Raw genomic sequence first — 21,111 nt, forward strand, 5'->3', positions numbered from 1 at the left:
TGCGAGCCACGTTTTCTTTTGTCCCCCATGTCGCTTTTTCAATCCCGAAAGAGGTGTACATCTGAGCACTTTATTGACAAAGGTGTGGTGTGGGCGGCGAAGTGTATGGCCGAACCATCGGAGTCTTCTTTGTTTAATTATAGTGGCCAAATCAGAACGCTGATAGCAGATTTTGCGGAGTTGCTGGGTAAACTATTGGGAAACGTCAGAAAACGATTCTTTCTAGGTAAATGGCCACTAAAAAATTACAGAAGAATAGTGAGGGAAATTTTGTTAGGTTCCCAGTATAAAGTAAATGTAAGGTTTTTCTTTAAGTAATTTTTTCCAAGTGTTAAGCGTTTTTTTTTCCATGACCGTTTTTCTCAAATTTGGAAAGCCTTATTTTCTACGGGGGTGGGGGTATTTTCTGCGGGGTGGTATTTTGCAGGGAGTATTTTCCGGGGGGGGGGGTAAACGCCTGGAACCATTCAATCAGTAAGGAGCATGAGGTGAGCTTTTTCCTTAGCGGGTTTCTGAAAATGTTGAAATATGTAAAAATCTAGAATTTTGACAACAAAAAAAGAATAAAAGTAAACAAACTCCTCCTTCCCTAAAAAATCACCTAATCCTCCTTGTGCACTCACCTTGTGCACCTTTAACCTTAGCGAGTTTCTGAAAATGTTGAAATATGTAAAAATCTAGAATTTTGAGCACAAAAATACCATAAAACAAAGAAAAAATTCCTAATCGTTTAACCTTGTGCATCTTAAATCTAATTCTTATTTTCTGTATATTCTCATATTTCTATGTTTAAAAAAAAAATCCTTTTTTCCTTTTTTTTTTAGTTCCGTCTTGTATTTTGTTTCACGGATGTCAATCTATATTTTTATATCTTTTGCACTGAGGATGGTAGAGCGAAGATCTCAGCTGAAATATTTGCATTTTTCCTTGTTATTCTTCAGTTGCTGTAAATTTTCTCCATTTACTAATTTTCTTCATTTTATTGTTAACCGTTGTTAATATTCTGTTTCTTGTCCCTATTAATTCTTTATGCAATAAATATCATATCATAACTTTAACGAAGATATTTCTATTAGAAATTAGGACCCATTTGAAACCTAGCTCCATTTTTCTTCTTATTCATCATTTCAAAGTGCGGTTTCCTATTAAGCAAGACATCCGGGCAACAAAAATGTTACACCGAGATAACATTTAACTTAAAAATATAATTATTTTACTACCAATTTGCTTTTTCTACTACGGACAATAAATTTATTTTTATTGGACATAAAATGTAAATGGGCATAAAATCTCTGCAATATATGCAAAGAAACTTCTTCCTGGGAAGACATGCTATTAAAAAAAACAATAATAAAAAAAACTTGAAATCCTTTCTTTTTACTATAATGGTTTTGAAGACACGTGTTTTTCTATTTTACAGTTAATTTATTCTTCCCAAGTTGAAAGATGCTTTTCCACAACTATTTTCGACACTCGCGCACACGGTAAAAAGTGAAAATTTACACCATCTGGTGATTGGTTGGAAAACATCTCCGACATATTTCTTTGCAGAAAACCAAAGACGATTGTCATTTTACCCACTGATGCAGGTTGATCCTTCATTTGATTTGACCACTGGCGGATCCAGGGGGCTTTCCCCCTCCTCCAAAGGTTTTTTAAGGTGACCTCTTATCTTGTTTTTTTTTCTTTTTTTAGTCTTTTTTATAACAAATTTGTCAATTTGGTCAATTATTGGCACTTTTCTCACCCCCCCCCCAAGATTTTGCTCTAAACCCACCCCTGGATTTGACCAACTATAGTCAGCGAAACTTAAATTTATGAAAAGTCAAAGTGTTAGGACAATTAGGACATTCGGACGTAAAAACAATTTAGACCTGATTAAGACTTCAGAACTGCTTGTTTTTGAACCACCAAAGGTGTTTTTTTTAGCATTAGATATCAATGCTTGTCTATACCTATTTTTATACAGGGATGTCAATAGGGGGATAGGAAGGATGGCAATCCCCCCCCCTAGATTTTGAAAATACATTTTCTCGTATTTTCATTGAAAAAGAAATTACATCAACTTATAGTCCTAAAATAAAATTTTCCGCGCCCCCTCCCCCCTGCATTTTTGTGAGTTGAAAACCCTTGAAAAAGGCATTACTCCTGCCTGCCCGCCCTTAAGATAAAAAGTTGGCAGTGGAGGACGATTAAGTTCAATTAGGCTTCTTTTTTTACATGGAACCAGGCCATAGTTTGTTTTTGTATGGAATCAAGACTTACCTGGTTTTGTATAGAGTTATTATCCAATTTTTTCTTATATTTATCACAACAAAAAAGTTTTGAGCCCGTCAAAATTTTCAAAAAATGAAACTTTCAAAAGGGCATCTCAGATATTTTAGTGCGACCAAACTTTATGTACAAAAAAGATTTCTGACTCATATGCTATGATGGATTTATCCATAAAGGAAAAACTTGATAAGCACAAAAACCAATAATTAACTGAACAGAAGCAGAACAATAGCAGAGAGCAGAGCAACCTAAGCAGAGAGTGGGGTAGACTCTTCAGTCATGTATATAAAACACCTACATTGAATTCATCCACCTGTTCCTAAAAATCTATATGCTCTATATTCCAGAAACAAAACAACTGTCCAAAACGTCCAAAAAACATATATTTCTGAGGAATTAGACCCCAAACCCAGAAGATTCTCAAATATTCCTGAATGTCTGTCTGTATACACTCTAAAGTGTTGACCAGTGGCTAGGCCTTGATCAATGTTGACCCAGAATTTCGGGAAGGGAGCTGCATAGGAGAGGGGACTCCTAGGATTTTCGATCAATTTGTTTCTATTTTTAGCTCGATTATTAGGCTAGAATTTTGAGTTTTGAAAACGTTTCTTTTGCTCGACTGATTCGTAAAATGTACATGAACACTGTCCAAAAGAAAACTGCACCCCAGTCGGGGTGGGGGGGGGACCCCACTCCACATTTTTCAATTTTTTCAAAACAATTTTTATTATTGAATAGTGAAAAATAAGATCAAAATAGGTTAACAGTACCTCAATGTAGCTACTGATGTGACTATCTGTTGGCCTGTCCGTTATAAGGAACCTCATTGACTTATGCTCAATCTCTGATGGGCCTGGCCGAATCAATTTGGTTTTGGTTCCGTTAACTGCCATTTCTTCTAATATTGTAATCAAAACTATCAACAAAATTCACTCACTAACTCACTTCAATGAGGTTAATTCCAAAGCTAAAGAATTTGAATATAAATATAAATCTATTTAAGATACTAAAATACGATTTGTCAAATTCACTGATATATGTGTAATGGACCTTTTCGTTTATACAATGGCACTAAATTAGTCTACTTCTTCTTTAAGGTGTAAACCTCCACTCGTAAAGATGAATAAGCTCAAACGCTGCAACACGAACTTGGTCAGAGCACATGGGATTGTGGGTTGTATGTCCGTGAAGTCCAGGAAAAGAGCCTCTCAGCCCATAAGGTGATGACAAAGGGCTATCAATATCTTTGTATTGGTAACTATCGAATTTTAAAATATGCGCCAAATTAGTTATGGCGCTATCTACGCCGACCGAAAGCAGAGCCAGATTTGGTGTGTAGATTTGAAAATCGTGCAGCGTGTGCATACAACGCACAACGCTGAGGCCGTGATTAATTTGGGAGTTAAGCGATGGAATTTCCACGTGTGCGAAGCTTGACTGCTACGCACTTGCCTTTGCCAATACTGAACGCACCAAATACCAAGATATCTGAAAAATAAAAACTAGCTAAAAATAACTTCATCATTGTATTAGATACTAGGCCAAGGTTTATAAGAAATCTGTTCAGTTTGAGTTCAAATACTGGGTTGCGACCCACATTTAAGCAGAATTTGGCTTTGGTCTATTCATATCCTCCACGGTCATACAGCTGCATTATATATATATATATATATATATATATATATATATATATATATATATATATATATATATATATATATATATATATATATATATATATATATATATATATATATATATATATATATATATATATATATATATATATATATATATATATATATAACGGCTCACGCACAGCATCACGCACAGTACAAATCATAGCATAAACATTATACAGTATTGAAAATTTGGTTCAGAAATGGGAGACATCACACCGCGAGGTTTAAGAAGTTTCTCAAAGGTTTACAGCAATAGCTTCAACAGGTCTTCAATATTCCTATCGCAATGTACTAAAAATTTGTCATTGCGCACGCGCGAAGCTGGAGTCATGACGAAAGGTGTGCGACTGATGACCCAAAAATCTTTAATGGAGAATAAGGAAATTGCCATGATGTATAATATTTAAGCTATGGTACGAATACAAAACTGTTCATATCAAATTGGTATACTCCGTCCGCTAAAGCACAAACGACTAAATAAGAAATACGAAACTGGGTCTTTTTTTTGGCAAGTACATTCTGTGGTGGCTCAGGTGAAACATTTCATTCCAGTCTTATAACCACCATGATGCACCAAACATTGGAATCTGACTGAAAACGAATAGACCTTAGGTTTTACGAGAAAGCACAACTGTGTGAACATAGTGACATTCTCCATGTTCAAAACGCCCACAATTCATGGTGTTCACATGTCACAGGTCCCAAAAGCAGGGACCTTAGAGAAGGAACATACCAGAACAGCATTTTTAAACATATCTTAAAGTACTGTGGACATTACTGTATTCCAGTGCTGTAGCTAGTGCAATAAAGAGGTGAAAGAACCAGCCTTTTGTGTTCAAAGACCTTCTAATTAATGAAGAAGAAGAAGAAAATATCGAAATGAACATGTTTTGTCCTCTAGACCCATCCTAAATCTATTCATACCTGAAAACCAAAATGTTTCCAAAGAAAATTATGAAGTTTTAACAACAGTACTAAATTTTCGTCAGTGTTGCCACGATGAACCGTGAAAATAAAAAAGCAAAACTGACTAGTTAAATTTGAAAATGCTTTTCGTTCATAGAAACTCAAATATTAACAATCTGTTGATTCTCAGACAATTACAATAGTGAGATTGCCTTGCATTTGATTTGATGGACTAAATGACCAATTACAATGGCCAATGACCAAATGACCAATTACAAATGACCAATTTGGTAGACCAATTACAAAGTGAAGCTACACTTTCTTAAGCTGTTTGGTGTCATGTACTTTTTTTTTGCTGATTTCTCGCTCATGTTTTTTTTTTTTTAGTTTCGCAACCGGCATTTCTTCATCAGTTTGTTCCTGGTTTGCCCACTGCCCGGGTTGCCCGGGCAATCAGTTTCGCCCACTTTTCTCGTATTTTTGCCCTACTGGTTTGTTTGTACCAGCTGTTTGATCCAAAGCTCTCTTAAATATGTGGGAGGCTAATACTTTATCATTTAACCCTGTTTTATACATTCAAGTTTAATGTCCGTACAAAAATACTCTGAGAATGACAATCATCCCTGAAAAACTCACCCCTTCAAATATTCATTGGAAGGAGGGGGGGCTGAAATATCAAAACAAGAGTTAGTCGTCATTTCCATGGTTTTCAAGGCGAGTTCCCTGAACAAATATTTTTTATGGGAATACTCCCCGTGGACGCAGGATGGGGGGGGCAATTTTCACGGAAAACAAGAAAATACAAAACAATGTATATAAATAGAAAAATAAAAAATATTCCAATTAAATCTCAATGACAACAAAGAACCCGGTTGCATATGCATTAAATACATAGCTGCATATGAAGGTCTTTTTCGTTAAAATCAAATTCTTTGATTTTTATGAATCGTTCAAGATATATATGGTTGTGTAAGTCTCTACTTTACCAATCAACAATATTCAAATTTCATTTCCGCTCTTCTTGTTGCTTTTAAAGACATATTAAGCGCAATTTTCTAATTTAAAACAAAATTTGGGACATCTTTAATTCCAGAATTCACGTCTAGCTCTTAACATGTGCCAAATGCAACATTTTTGGCTGAATGAGGTGAGGCCCCAAACTGTATCTTTTAATGTCCTTGAAAAGTGTTAACTGAAGCAAAGAGGGGAACCAATGGAAAGAGGGGATTGGGCAATTGCTCCCTCCTCAAGAATTTGATTTTTTGTTCATTATCACTAAAATGTAAGAAATACTTAGATCTGAGAGGATTTTTTTTTTTTTACATTTACACTTAAAAACCGAAAGAAGTCTATGCTTTCTGCCCCCATACATTTCTGTGAGTTAGATCACTGGGTGAAATAACATTCATGCCTGTAACTTCGAAAATTTCGTATCTGGATCAATGAGAATTCCGCAGGAACCAAAGGTCAAAATTGAAAAAACATACAGATTTTTGACATATTTCAACATTTATCTTTAACATGTTTAATGTCTTAATAGCAATGGGAAAATTTGTTGACCTAGACGAATTGTGAGGTACAACAAATACGGTCAAAGGCCAAAAATAGATATGAATGAAAATCTGTTTTTGCACTCTGTTTTACAAAAACAGAACAGTAGAGTTAAAAAGCTTTTATACAATAATGTTGATTAATGATTTGGTTAATTATAATGATTAGTTTATTATATTATCATGTTATATTAATTATTATATTACATTATTGTATTATATTCGATTTATTATTATGTAAATATATTATAATATTTCGATATCATAAATTTGATTTATACAATAATTTCCCACCATAAATGAGACGAAGCTACCTCGGACACACTTTTGAGAACGGGAATAGGTTCAAATGTGCTTTACTTTATTTCTCTGACATTGTTTAGAGTTATATTGAGCAGTGATTCTGACAAAAATATAACTAATTTTTTTGGACTCCTAACTTCTTGGATTCAAACTCTTTGGGTTTCTGGGGTTTGAAGTTTTAAAACTGAAGTTGAGGTATCTAGGTCAGATTAAATTTTATACGAGTGTTGTATATATATATATATATATATATATATATATATATATATATATATATATATATCGCATATTCTTTACTACGCCCACGCGCAAGCCGATAAATCAAATAATCCCAGGTTCGGAAAACACACTGATAAATGTAAGTAAAGATAATTAAATCTTGTGGAAAGATAAATACTTCTAGATTCCATTTTAGATAAGGGGAAACTTTCTTCGCAGTAATTTCTTAGTTCATTTAGCATGAAATTTCCCTTCATTTTAAGTACGAAATTCCGGGTTCTTTAGCAACAAAAATTCTACGTTGAATAAAGCAACAAGCCCAAATTGATGGTAAGATAGTTGTTTTTATGAATAAAAAAGATTAAGTTATATTATATTACAAATTAAATCTATTAAATTAAAACATCATATTATATTATATTATAGATTAAATTTATTAAATCAAAACATTAAATTATATTATATTACAAACTAAATTTATTAAATTAATACATAAATTATATTATATCATAAATTAAATCTATTAAATTAAAACATTAAATTATATTATATTGTAAATTAAATCTATTAAATTAAAAAACTAAATTATATTACATTACAAATTAAATCTATTAAATTAAAAAATTAAATTATATTATATTATAAATTAAATTTTTACAAACCATAATTGCACTCGACTTTAATCGTATTTTTTTCTGAATCCACGGGCTAAAATCACCTTCATTTTCCTCATATAATTTTATCGTGAAACAGATACAATACCATATAATTTTAATATACATATAATCATATCATAAATTCTGCAGGATAAAAATAATCTGAGGGGCCAATTTCAATAGATTAATTTAAAATAACATTTTCTATTACAGACATTCTTCAAAGAAACATATATACTTTTCCAAGCTGTCAAAAAAAGTGTATCATCATATCTCAGAACGGTTTGGGTTAGCATGTTCAAACTTTCAGGGGCGTTTAGGGAGGGGTAAGTAATCTTTGAACTATATTTAGAGGGATAGGCTATAGTTAAATGAAAAGACGATAGCCTATGTACATCCAGGTTATCTAAACAAACAAAAATTAGTTTTTTCTTAAAAAAAACTAAAAAAACTTAAAAAAAAACATTTTCGAAGAAAGATTTTCAAAGAAAATCAGAGTCATCACAACAAAAAGAAATAAAAATGAGTAATCACATCAAACATAAAGACAACAGATACTGTTGAAATAAGCGAAACCCAAAACACACATCACTTAGACTGATTAATCATGTTAAACTGAAAACGAATAGCAATCACCATAAACAGGAATAGGGCTATCACTCCCAAAACCTTCGTAGGACCAGAACAACATTTGCATTTTATGAATCAAAAATATGTATTTAAAAGAGCCCTGAGGACTGAGTGTCAAAGGTTTCAAACGTTTTCATTTGTTTGATTTTTATAAAACATTAAATTATATTATATTATAGATTAAATTTATTAAATTAAAACATTAAATAATATTATATTACAAATTAAATTAATTAGATTAATGCATTAAATTATATTATATTATAAATTAAATTTATTAAATTAAAACATTAAATTATATTATATTATACATTAAATTTTTACTAACCATAATTGCATTCGACTTTAATCGTATTTTTAATTTAATAAATTTAATTTTATTGGTTTGATTTTTATCTTCTCTTTTTCTTTTAAATTAGAAAATTAAACAGAAAACCTGAACTAACTGGAATTTACTCGAACCGGAAAGTAAATAGAACTAAAGTGAATCAAATTTTGGAATTTTTTTTTTGGCATCGTATCATTTTCGGTTTGCAGAAAATATTGTACTTTTGTTACTTTATTGTATGTATATTTAATCATGAATATATTTCCTCTTGAGGGAAAGGGTTGTATTTTCATTTCTGATCAAGCATTTATTTTTTATATATTTTTTTTTATTAAAATGCTTTGCCCAACCCCAGAGTTCAGCACAAAGAGGGGGAGGGGGGGGTCAAATGTTGGTGAAAAATTTCTTAGAAAGTGTCAGGTGCCTCCTACAATGCATCTTGAGCAATGATAGCCAAAATGTATAATTCTTAGGGCCTATTCTATCAAATTAATATGAATAATTAGCATCAAACTAATTTGTTTTAATATTTCGCATTACTTTAAATCAAATTAAACCAAATTTAATTCGACCAATCAATTATTTATTACTAGAAAATTATTTTACGAATATTACTAACGGTTATTTTGCAGAAGTTTAGAATTTTTAAGCTCTATTTTAACGGAACATGTTTTAATTTTCGATAATTAATTGGTATTTTTCAATCCCAACAGTGATCAAACTGAGAAAAATAGAGGTTATTGTTCTATTGATCTGTGTCAAAAGGAAGGTGCATTTCTGTGACGTTTTTTTGTACAAGTCAATCACACACATAATTCATTAATTCCAGAGAGACCTTTTGCATGGAATGTTTAATCAATTAGAAAAACGTCATGGTTTTTAGTCACACCTAGTTTTTACAAGTCAATTCTCTGTGTCTTTTCGCTTGAACCAGCTATATACAAGTTTCTCTGAGATATACATCTGCTAATGCATTTCCAAAAATATCCATGACTCTTTTTTTTTCACCGAAAATGACGGCAACACTGGACAAAAATAAGAATTTCCAAGAGCGGGAGAGTACAAAAGAACTGATAGTGAGAGAGAGCACGAATGTGTCTACTAGTTATTTTGAAAAGTAGCTTATCAGCTGCTCGAACTTTTGCCTTTCGACGGCAGATGCCATTACATAATTTCGGTATATCAAAACGGAGCCAATAATAGAGGTTCCAGGTGAGAGCGAATTGGGGAAAATGGAGGCGAATAACCGAATTAAAATTAATATTCATATCTTACTGATCATTCACTAGAATTATTTCTATTTTATAATCATTATAATATGTATTAAGGAGTTAGTTAAAAAAAACTGTTCCGGGTTAGCTGTTAATTTGTATTAAATTTGAAGTGAATACGTATTAAATCAAAATTTCCCTTAGAACTCTTAGAAGGGGTGCTACCATTTCGACCAACCATCACAAGCACCAAACGCCATAAGATCCAAAACGAAAATCCGTCAGAACCACCAAGGGTCACAACATCCAAAAAAAATTATAAGTTTATATAATAGTAATAAGTATATAATAGTTTATAAACAAACTTCGGCTCTATATTTGCACATCAGGGGGGTGAGGGTAAAGTATAGAATATATTAAATACGTAACCTAACCTAGGTACCTTTTCCCCCTAAACCCCAAAAAACTAAAGTTTTAAAATTTTGGATGTTGTGACGGTTGGTGGTTCTGACGGATTTCTTTTTGTCGATGTTATGACGGAGTTTGTGGACCAAATGACGTTGGTGCTCCTGGCGGTTGGAAGTTATGACGCCTTCCCCTCTTAGACTTCAGGTAGCAAGAACAGTGAAAATGAATCTGATTGTTTTGAATTCTATAATCGGAAATTCACACAGTCATATATTTCTTAGGATCTGGGGAAAATAAGACCTTTTAATGAAAAAAAAAAAAAAATGGAGGATTAATCAGCGAAAAAAAAAAAAAAAAATCTAACATAAAAACCCTGAGTGGGACTGTAAGGTAATTGGAACATTAGTTACTATTACATTTATAAAAATGTACTGCAAAGAGTTTGAGGAAGCGCAGCTTTCCTTTAGACGTGTAGTTACCTTTAGAAATCAAAATAGCCTACAGTTAATGTTTGATTTTTTTTTACGAAAAGAAAAAGTTGTCAAATTTAACTAATTAGTTTTGCTTATTTATTTCACAGTTTAACATGGCAACACTGACAAAATGCTATAATGTCAAACAGCTTCATAATTTTGACACAACTAAAAGATGCTTCAAAACATTTCTTTCTTCTTTCTTTTTTTGGTATTTTAGAAAATGGTAAAATTATTATACAGAGCTGAATGTAAATACCAGGATCCTTATTACTTTTAGACGGGCAGCACTATTTTAATTAGAGCTGCCTAAAAAGCTACTATTAGCTCTTTACTTAGCCACTTTTAGCTCTTTACTTGACATATATAGGCCTAATGGTAAACAGGTCACTTTAAGGATCTGGTTCTTTGGCTATTCAACGTGCAACAGAATAACTGAAGTAAAATATTCCGAACTTTCAAAGAACCATTTCAAATGAATTCACTATTGAGAACACTGCTTTACGAAACAAAACTCTAAAGGAGGCCTTAGACGGTCAATCATTTTTATAAAAAGCTTCCGTCAATCGATTGACTCAAGCATAATTGACCGTCTAGGAACCTCTTTGACGCTTGAGCCAAGCGTAGACGGTGATTAATAGAAAGTTTGAATGACTGAATCATTTTGATCAAAAACCTTGTGCTACATTAGCTTTAGTCGAGATTGAAGGGTCGATTGAAGGTTGGTTGAAGCACACTTGCATCGATTGACGGAAACTTTTGATCTGAAAATAAGTGAATACAGAGCTAAATGAACCTAAAAAAAATCTTTGGTTGAAAGCTAGTGTGATATTTGGCCAATTTTAGCCCGAAAAACACTAATTCAGCCGTTCACTTCTCCGTGAAGATGTAAGAAGTTAGAAGGATTGGAAAAGTTATAGAAGAATAAAACCTTGAATAGAAAAATCAGATACTGACCGTAAGTTTTGAGACTGAGTTTGAAATATTGCAATTCAATAAACCAAAATCATCAGAATAAACCATCAAAAAAGATTCTAAAGTCGCTTGCATATGTCTTAAAACAGACAGGATTCTATCAATAACTAAAGGCAAAGAAACTAAGATACAATCCAAAGACTCTTTGTTTATTTAGGACTATTCGCAGGATCCAGTTCAGATCAATATCAGAACAGTTTAAGATTACAATCGTGCATTACAGAAATTGGCATATAGGCACCTCATCAATGGCCTAAATCCCCATAAAAAGCGACAATTTTCAGCCAAGCATTTCTCACTTTACTTGATAATAGCTTCCATTTTAAAGTATCAAGGACATCAAAATAAAAGCCCCCAAAAATTTCACCAAAAAATTTATTCTTTCTTTTTTTTATTTTTGAGTTTCGTTTTGGATTTTTTTTCATGGATTTTAGTATATATTTTTCCTATTTCTATATTTTCCAAAATAACTTATTCTTCCTTTCTTTTTTTTGAATTTTTGTTTCACGGATTTTAGTCTATATCTGTCATATTTCTATATTTCCCCAAAAATAACAACTTGCATTTAAAGTAACGAGGACATCAAAATAAAAGCCCCCAAAAATTTTCCCCAAAAACTGATTCTTTCTTTTTTATTTTTGAGTTTTGTCTTGTATTTTGTTTCACAAAATTTCAGTATATTTTTCATATTCATATATCTCCGAAAATAATTGATTCTTTCTTTTTTATTTTTGAGTTTCACCTTGAATCTTGTTTGAAGACCTCATAGATATTTCCCAAAATCCTCTATTCTATCTTTTTTGTTTTCAAGTTTCGTCTTCAGTTTTGTTTCACGATTTCAGTCTATATTTTTCATATTTCTATATTTCCCAAAAGAATTTATTCTTTCGTTTTTCTTTGAGCTTCGTCTTGGATTTTGTTTCACAGATTTCAGTCTATATTTTCAAATTTCTATATTTTCCAAAATAATTTTTTCTTTATTTCTGTGTTTTGTCTTGTATTTTGTTCCAGGGATTTCAGTCTATATTTTTCATACTTCTACATTTTCCAAAGTAACTTATTCTTTCTTTTTTATCTTTCAATTATGTCTTGTATTTTGTTTCAGGGATTTCAGTCTATATTTTCCTATTTCTATATTTACCAAAGCAACTTATTCTTTCTTTTTTATCTTTGAGTTTTGTCTTGTATTTTGTTTCACATATTTCAGTCTATATTTTTCAAAATTCTATATTTCCTAAAATAACTTATTCTTTATTTCTGAGTTTTGTCTTGTATTTTGTTTCAGGAATTTCAGTCAATATTTTTCATATTTTTATATTTTCCAAAGTAACTTATTCTTTCTCTTTTATCTTTCGGTTATGTCTTGTATTTTGTTTCACGGATTTCAGTCATTATTTTTCATATTTCTCTATTTCTCCAAAAATAATTACAGTTTAAGTACCAAGGATATCAAAATAAAAACATTTTTTGTCTCTGAGACCATTTTAGGTTTAATTTTATACCTGAAAACCGCTATTTTCAAAGTTTTTTTCTTTTGGTTGCTTCAAAAGTATGAAGCTTTTAGGGCAGTATCAAATTTTCATCAGGGTTGCCGTATCAAATACTAAAAATAAATAAAAAAAACTAATTAGTCAAACTTGGCAATGCTTTTGGTTAATATGATTTCAAATATTAACCATCGACATATTCCCAAAGACAGCGTAGACGTGTTGGCCTCTGGTGGCTTGATGCTGCGGTTTCGACCAACCGTCTAGGGCTAAGCGGAAAGCAGGTCGTCCGTAGTTGGGGCGGGAGGATGCGTAAAGAAAGATTTAAGGTAAATGGGAACTTCCTTAGAGGGTATAAAGAGGGAGGCTTTGAATAGATTAGGATGGAGGAGGAGTGTGTAGCTGTGTTGGCCTCAGGCGGCTTGGTGCTGTGGCGAGTTGTTAGTAGTAGTTTTAGTAGTGCTATCAAAAACTGCGGAACTGTGTGTGAAGATATCTTTCATTAAAAGATTAAAGACACATATGGTCGTGTAAATTTCCGCTTAACCAGTTCAATCAAAAATGTTTCATTTTCAATGTCCTTGGTACATTAACAAATAATCCCGTCCCGCTTCTTGCCTCTCTTGCGCCCGGAGCAAAATCTTCATTAGGGGCATGTTCCGCTTAAACTACTCTAATATAACCTAAATTCCGGTTTTGCCCCTTTGAGGCAGCAGAAACAACAAAGCGCCAAAGAATTTTCTTTCTGTCACAAATACTACAGGTCCCTTTTGAGTTTTTTTTTCACGTTCTTTAACACCCCCCTCCCTTAAATTCTAAATAATTTGTTGGATCCAACTGCCTTTCTATTTATAGTACAAATGTAATGAAAATATGATACCAGGTTAACCTTTAATTAAGATCCAATTGTGAACAAACTTTTATCAGCTTCAGCCGAAATATTCGGACTTTTATTCCCATTGAAAATGGCTTTCATACGTGAGGTTGAAATATTATTACAATTTATATAATAAAGTTCATTCCGTTTGAATTCTACCATAAATACTATTACGAAACTAGATCGAATCTCGAATGTAGGTAGTTTCTGTAAAGATATTTCGTAAGGATTAGATATCGTAAGGATATCTAAACTCATCAGCGCTGTTACATGATTTTCCACACATTATCTTGTACTCTCCATTTAATTTGCCTATATTCGTTGGGCTTCCTTCAAAGTTGTACCGTCTTCCTTTAGAAAAGTGATATAAGCCTGGATATCCGCCTGTTGAGAAGGAAACATGTTAAGAGAACAATTCTTACTTTACAATATGTATTAAAATCATAGTTAACACATTTTGACTGCAGTTCCGTCGTAATTTGGCCCCAACCCCCCTAATGTGCAAACACATAGCCCTAAGTATATATTTCCGCTGCATTTTGCCATGCGTCATTCTTGTTTCAACCCGTGTACCCGTAAATGAACCAACTGGGAGGAAATCAAGAAACGTAAAAACACGTGGGAAATATATAATTTGGGATATAGTTTTGCACGTTAGAGGGGGGGGATAAAGTATAGAAGAACTGAAGTCAAAATGTGTTAACTACAATTATTCTGCATATTATGAAGTTAGAATGGTTTTCTTAAAACATTTCCTTCTCAACAACCCCAATTCTAGGCTTATACCGGAAAATTCTATTTAAGTGTCTGACCCCGTGAAAAAACAACAACTGAGTAGTACAAAGGTACGAACAAAATGGTATAATAGAGGTGCCTAAAACTAAAAGTAATCATGATAAGAGAAATTTAGATAAGTTAGTTTGTAAAGACTTGTTCTATTATTTACCAAACGTTTATTATGTTTTAGCATGAATGTCTGATATTCTTATCAGTGGCGTAAGCAGTCAAATATTTTGGTGGGTATCCAAAATATCACGAAGTTCTTTTTTGCAAGATTCGTTGCAAGTTACAATCAAACAGTGTTCGCGGTAACGATCTGTAAGTAAGGAGCGACTTGATCCAACAGTAACCGAAACTCTGAAAAAGTGAATATTGGATAATAATCGATATTGACTGTTTATGCTAATTCCAAATACATAAAACTCATTAAATTTATTTTAATTATATTAATTTAATTATAATTATAAATTTATATATATTTATATATTAAATATATATTAAATTTATATATTTACAATAAAAATAATTAAAAATTTAATTACACCGATCAAAAACTACGAGTCTAAGCAGCATTAAAACTTAAAACAAACAGATATTATCCCGCGTGTGTGGGGGAATACGCTATCCCTTCCTCAGCCCTCACTCTTTACGCTAAATTTTGACTTTTTTTCCCGGTTCTTTAGGAAAGACTGCTCAAACACAAGGGCAGTAGGTTTTGAGCGAGAAGTGTTTTTAAAGAACCTTAGAAGACTTTAGCGTAAAGAGCGAGGGTTGAGGAAGGGGTAGTCGCCTTTATATACGGAATAATTTATGTTCGTTTTAAGTTTAATGTTGCTCCTTACTTTCAGTAAAAAAAAACCTATTATTTAATAGCAACCACTAGCTGTTTATTCTTCTGGTACTGTTTTACTTAATGGTAAACACCGCTTTAGACTGTCCAAGGAATGCAGACATGGAGAACCGTAAAGCGGGTAATTGCTGTCTAAATTGATCGCAAAGCGTGGATTCTCATTGAATTTACAAATTTTTAAACTGTTGTTTTTTGGGGTGTAGGGGGGTGGGGGTGGGGAAGGTACATAGGTTACGTTAGGTTACGTATTTAATATATGCTATGCTTTACCCCCCCCCCAGTCCCCGAATGTGCAAATATATATCTCAATTTCTAAACTATTATAGATTCATCCTATTTTATTTTTTTTATTAGCATTAACCAAACTCGACTTCTTTCCTGATAAGTAAAACAGTACCATTGTTTTTAGCAATTATACGAAGACCAACTGTATGTGTCGCCATCCCAAACAAGAAACAAGAAATTTTTTGGGAAAACACTTCTTCAGAAGATGAAGAACAGTCAGTAAATGTGTGCTAGTCCTCAGGAAGTAGGCAGCGACCCTCAAAAGGAATTAGAGCTTGTACCTTGTTGCACCTACCAGGGACAGGTTGTCACCAGATAAAACCTACCAGGGTTGTACCGCCAGGCGCCTGAGACACATACCAGGCCTGTCGAATTTAATAGAACGATTGACTTACTCAGAAATGTTTGGATTCTCTGAGTTTCAGTAGGGGCTTAAACACTGGCTCATACCACCGGAAAATTCATTCAACTGTGGAAATGGTTATGTACCTCCATGATACTTCACTGTTAAATTGAGATTTATGCCAATTCTGGTCAGTAGGCTAGATCAATTGACTCAATCCGTATGTAGATATCTCATTTGGTTCTCAAGACACATAAATGTTTTTTTATGCTTCATGTCCAGATAAATACCACGGACGTACTTGTTCTTGTCAACTTAAATTTAAACAGTCCCGTTCCGCAAATTTTCGTTCTGACTGGCATTTCAGAGAAGAAGGAAGTTTTAAATACTGTTTTAATTTGGCGTTGAACGGACAAACTGGCAAAATAATAAGAAAAAGAAAGATAGAAAGAAATATATCTGCAATATATAACAAGAAAACAAGTTTTCCTTCGGGCGATTCATCTGGCATTACCCACGCCAGATGGAAATCACACTTCCGACTAGACTAAAGTTATCTAGCAAAGATTAACAATACTTAGTTGAGCTATTTCTTTTAGTAAGATAATTAACTCTATTGAGGTTCTGTTCAATGTGAACCCTCTCTTTAGCATAATTTTTCAAAATAAATCTTCATAATAAAAACGAATGTAGGTTTGTCCTGTATGTATTACCACAATGTTCATCGGATAGCCAAGAAACTTTAAGAAGTTATTGAGTACACTCTTGCGAAGGTTTTGGGTATAAAGTTTCCCTCTCCCCAGGGCTCTCTTCATCTTTCAAATAATTTTCACACTGCCTGAAATTAGAGACCCTGAACACAAACACAAATGTTTGGAATTGATGGCATTAAGGCGGTAAAGGGGAAGTTAATAATTCTAAGCTAATTTTTCAAACACTTCTAAATTTAAGAACATGATCGTTATTAATTCGAGGGAAAGTTTTCCACAGGGAGGAGGAATTTTCCGTGGTGGGAGGGAGAGGGCTCAAGGAGTTTTCTACAGGGGAATCTTCAAAGGGAAACATTTTCCTGGATGAGATTTTTCAAATACACGAGGGATAATTTTTTGCGGCGGGAATTTTCCGCAGGTTGAAATTTTCCGCTGAGGGATTTCCAAGGGGAGGATTTTACTTAAATTTACTTACTTTTGAAATAACAGCAACGCACGACGGGCAAGCTAGTTCAAAATAACTACAATTATTTCCATCTTCGTAAAGCTCATTTTTGTGAATAAGCAGAAATGTTTAACATCGACAAGTGTTTAGCTACGAAATACTTATATTACAGATGAAATTGGTTACTCCCCTTGAACCATTTTTAACAATAGTCTCTGATTAATTTTTCTAGTTCATTATAAGACAGAAGACAATGATTATTATTGGTAAAGTTTTCAAAACGAGGAGTTTCACTTGGTGTGTGTGTGTGTGGGGGGGGGGGGTAATAAAAAAGCTAGGGTGGGGATGATAAGAAATACGGGGACAATAAAAAAAGATGCACTTTATTGGATATGTTGAATCAGAAGTGCCTTGAAATTCGGGATTATTATTTCAGGGGGCCTGTGTGCGTCCTTGTCCGGAGATATTTCCAAACTGAAAACGTTGACGGTTACTCATGCCTTGCACGCAGGGCGTTTAAGAAGGGGGGGGCAAGATGTTTGGTCTCTGAGGCACATGCCTCAAAGGGCCTAATGCAAGACTTTCTTTTATATGATAATTTACAAGGATTAGTTTTTTCCAAATAATTTTCAAACCCCTTTTTATTTCAGAATATTTTTATGATTTCTTTTTTCCTGGATATAAATCAAAATTCAGATAACTGCTGCAGAAACGTTTTAGTAAATGTAAGCCAGAATATAAAACCCAAAAACTTAATTGTAGGATGTAGCCAGGGGAATATTCCCAGCAGTCCTTTGCTTTCAACAAGCAGAGCCATTGCTATGGCTTATCACGAATCTTGTAAGATAACATTTGTCTTAAATTGGGGGTTTTTGCCCATCACAGCGCCACCGAACTGCTTCTAGTCATTTAAGTACAAGCTGCTGTTAGATGGCGCTAATTTAACTTTTTATTCTCAGAACCGCTCTGAGCACTCGTCTTTCTTTAATATCTCACATTACTTTGATAGCATTAATACATTTAAACTAATTATTGATGAACTATAATCCCATCAAATTAATATCTATTTCTTCCTAAGCGGTCACAATTCCAAATCGAATGATTCAGATATGTTGCTATGGACAACTCGTGTTTCTTTGAAAGTAACATAAAGAGAACTAGCAGGATCTTAGTGACCTAATTACATTTTTGTTGAAAGAAAACAAAACGAACATTGAAAAAGAAATGAGTAAATTTTAATGAGAAAATTTTAATTCAGTTTATTTATGTTGATGTTGTATTATGTTGAGCTGTCAAGTTGTCATTAGGAACTTTTTCGATTTCGAAATCCTAGGCGTTTAACATCGCTGTCAAACCTGATTGGGGTTTAACAGCCACCTGGGCTTGTAAGACATTGGGTACAACAATTGGGTTTACCGTGTGTTTACACACTGAATTCCAGACAAACCAAGCAGGTATGCACCCACACAGGAAGTTAAAGAAAGTTTCTTGGGCCATAGTTCTCGAAAACCAAATTCTCTAAAAATACTGGAAGCATATTAAAATCTGAACATTCAAGGATAGGACCAAAAACACTAGTAGACCTCAAAGGGCAACTGTGATTGTTTTGTGACCAAAAACACTAGCAGACCTCACAGGGCAGCTGTGAGTGTTTTGTGACCAAAAACACTAGCAGACCTCACACGGTAACTGAGTGCTTTGTGACCAAAAACACTAGCAGACCTCACAGAGTAACTGTGAGCGCTTTGTGACCAAAAACACTAGCAGACCTCACAGGGCAACTGTGAGTGTTTTGTGACAAAAACACTAGCAGACCTCGCAGGGCAACTGTGAGTGTTTTGTGACGAAAAACACTAGCAGACCTCACAGGGCAACTGTGAGTGTTTTGTGACCAAAAACACTAGCAGACCTCACACGGTAACTCTGAGTGCTTTGTGACCAAAAACACTCGCAGACCTCACAGGGCAACTGTGAGCGTTTTGTGACCAAAAACACTAGCAGACCTCACAGGGCAACTGTGAGTGCTTTGTGACGAAAAACACTAGCAGACCTCACAGGGCAACTGTGAGTGATTTGTGACCAAAAACACTAGCAGACCTCACAGGGCAACTGTAAGTGCTTTGTGACAAAAAACACTAGCAGACCTCACAGAGCAACTGTGAGTGTTTTGTGACCAAAAACACTAGCAGACCTCACAGGGCAACTGTGAGTGTTTTGTGACCAAAAACACTAGCAGACCTCACAGGGCAACTGTGAGTGTTTTGTGACCAAAAAAACTAGCACACCTCACAGGGCAACTGTAAGTGCTTTGTGACAAAAAACACTAGCAGACCTCACAGAGCAACTGTGAGTGTTTTGTGACGAAAAACACTAGCAGACCTCACAGGGTAACTCTGAGTGCTTTGTGACCAAAAACACTAGCAGACCTCACACGGCAACTCTGAGTGTTTTGTGACCAAAAACACTAGCAGACCTCACAGAGCAACTCTGACCGTTTTGTGACCAAAAACACTAGCAGACCTCACAGGGCCACTGTGAGCTCTTTGTGACCAAATACACTAGCAGACCTCACAGGGCAGCTGTGAGTGTTATGTGACCAAAAACACTCGCAGACCTCACAGTGTAACTCTGAGTGTTCTGTGACGAAAAACACTAGCAGACCTCACAGGGCAACTGTGAGTGTTTTGTGACCAAAAAAACTAGCAGACCTCACAGGGTAACTGTGAGTGTTCTGTGACGAAAAACACTCGCAGACCTCACAGGGCAACTGTGAGTGTTTTGTGACCAAAAACACTAGCAGACCTCACAGGGCAACTGTGAGTGCTTTGTGACGACAAAACACTAGCAGACCTCACAGGGCAGCTGTGAGTGTTTTGTGGCCAAAAACACTAGCAGACCTCGCAGGGCAACTGTGAGTGTTTTGTGACGAAAAACACTAGCAGACCTCACAGGGCATCTGTGAGTGTTTTGTGACCAAAAACACTAGCAGACCTCAAAGGGCATCTGTGAGTGTTCTGTGACCAAAAACACTAGCAGACCTCACAGGGCAACTTTGAGTGTTTTGTGACCAAAAACACTAGCAGGCCTCACAGACCTCAGATATCTACTAACCTCATTTAAGGTTGTTTTTTTTATGCGTTTCTTACTTATTTTAGGGCTTGGAGATAATTCTGTGGTGTTAATATCCAGAAATCGTTCATTCTTATAGATTAGTACCATTTTTGAAGATTTTGCCACAGTTGTCTGCCGAGACAAGACAAGCCACACTAGATGCTAGAAACGCAAAGCTCACCTTCAATTTTCTTTTAGAAGTCTCTTTCCCTTCCTTTTTAGGAATTATATTGTGTGTTTTTCTAGCTCTTCCCTATAGGTATCCACAGTCCATATCTTTGAGGGATAGAAGGGAGACTCCCTTGGCCTCTGTTTAAAACTTACGGTTAATTGTCATAATATAACAAATTCAAAAATATAATGAGTCTCTTCTTAAACGGCTTATACACAACGTACGGAACGTTCTATGCTAAATGGTCAAATTACGTTAAGCATAACCTTTCCCAGTAAACAAGTCCTATCACACAAGGTTGACCTAAAAATCCATACAACTACTATCATTGTCTGAATCATAGCGACCGTCAGAAGCAAACTATTCAATAACGAGCATGAAAGGTTTTCTAGGAAAAGTGAATAAATTTATTTAATTTACTAATTGTTCACCAAGA

The 21,111-nt window shown here is 34.1% G+C and overlaps 1 protein-coding gene across 3 annotated transcripts in view; it reads right to left on the minus strand.

The window, feature by feature from the left end:
- PRL-1 (protein-tyrosine phosphatase 4A family member PRL-1) overlaps positions 1 to 21,111 on the minus strand; it is a 111,366-nt gene that overhangs the window by 24,894 nt on the left and 65,361 nt on the right. For all 3 annotated transcript variants that reach the window (XM_089101605.1, XM_089101606.1, XM_089101604.1), the window contains exon 2: positions 3,045 to 3,762. In XM_089101605.1, coding sequence (XP_088957731.1) covers positions 3,045 to 3,167 — 123 coding nt within the window. In that variant the 5' untranslated portion in view covers positions 3,168 to 3,762. The remainder of the gene's footprint in view (positions 1 to 3,044; positions 3,763 to 21,111) is intronic.

This window comes from Artemia sp. Qi Xiang Cuo, chromosome 15 (genome assembly GCF_049724085.1).
Source record: "Artemia sp. Qi Xiang Cuo chromosome 15, ASM4972408v1, whole genome shotgun sequence".
In the NCBI taxonomy this organism is placed as follows: domain Eukaryota; kingdom Metazoa; phylum Arthropoda; class Branchiopoda; order Anostraca; family Artemiidae; genus Artemia; species Artemia sp. Qi Xiang Cuo.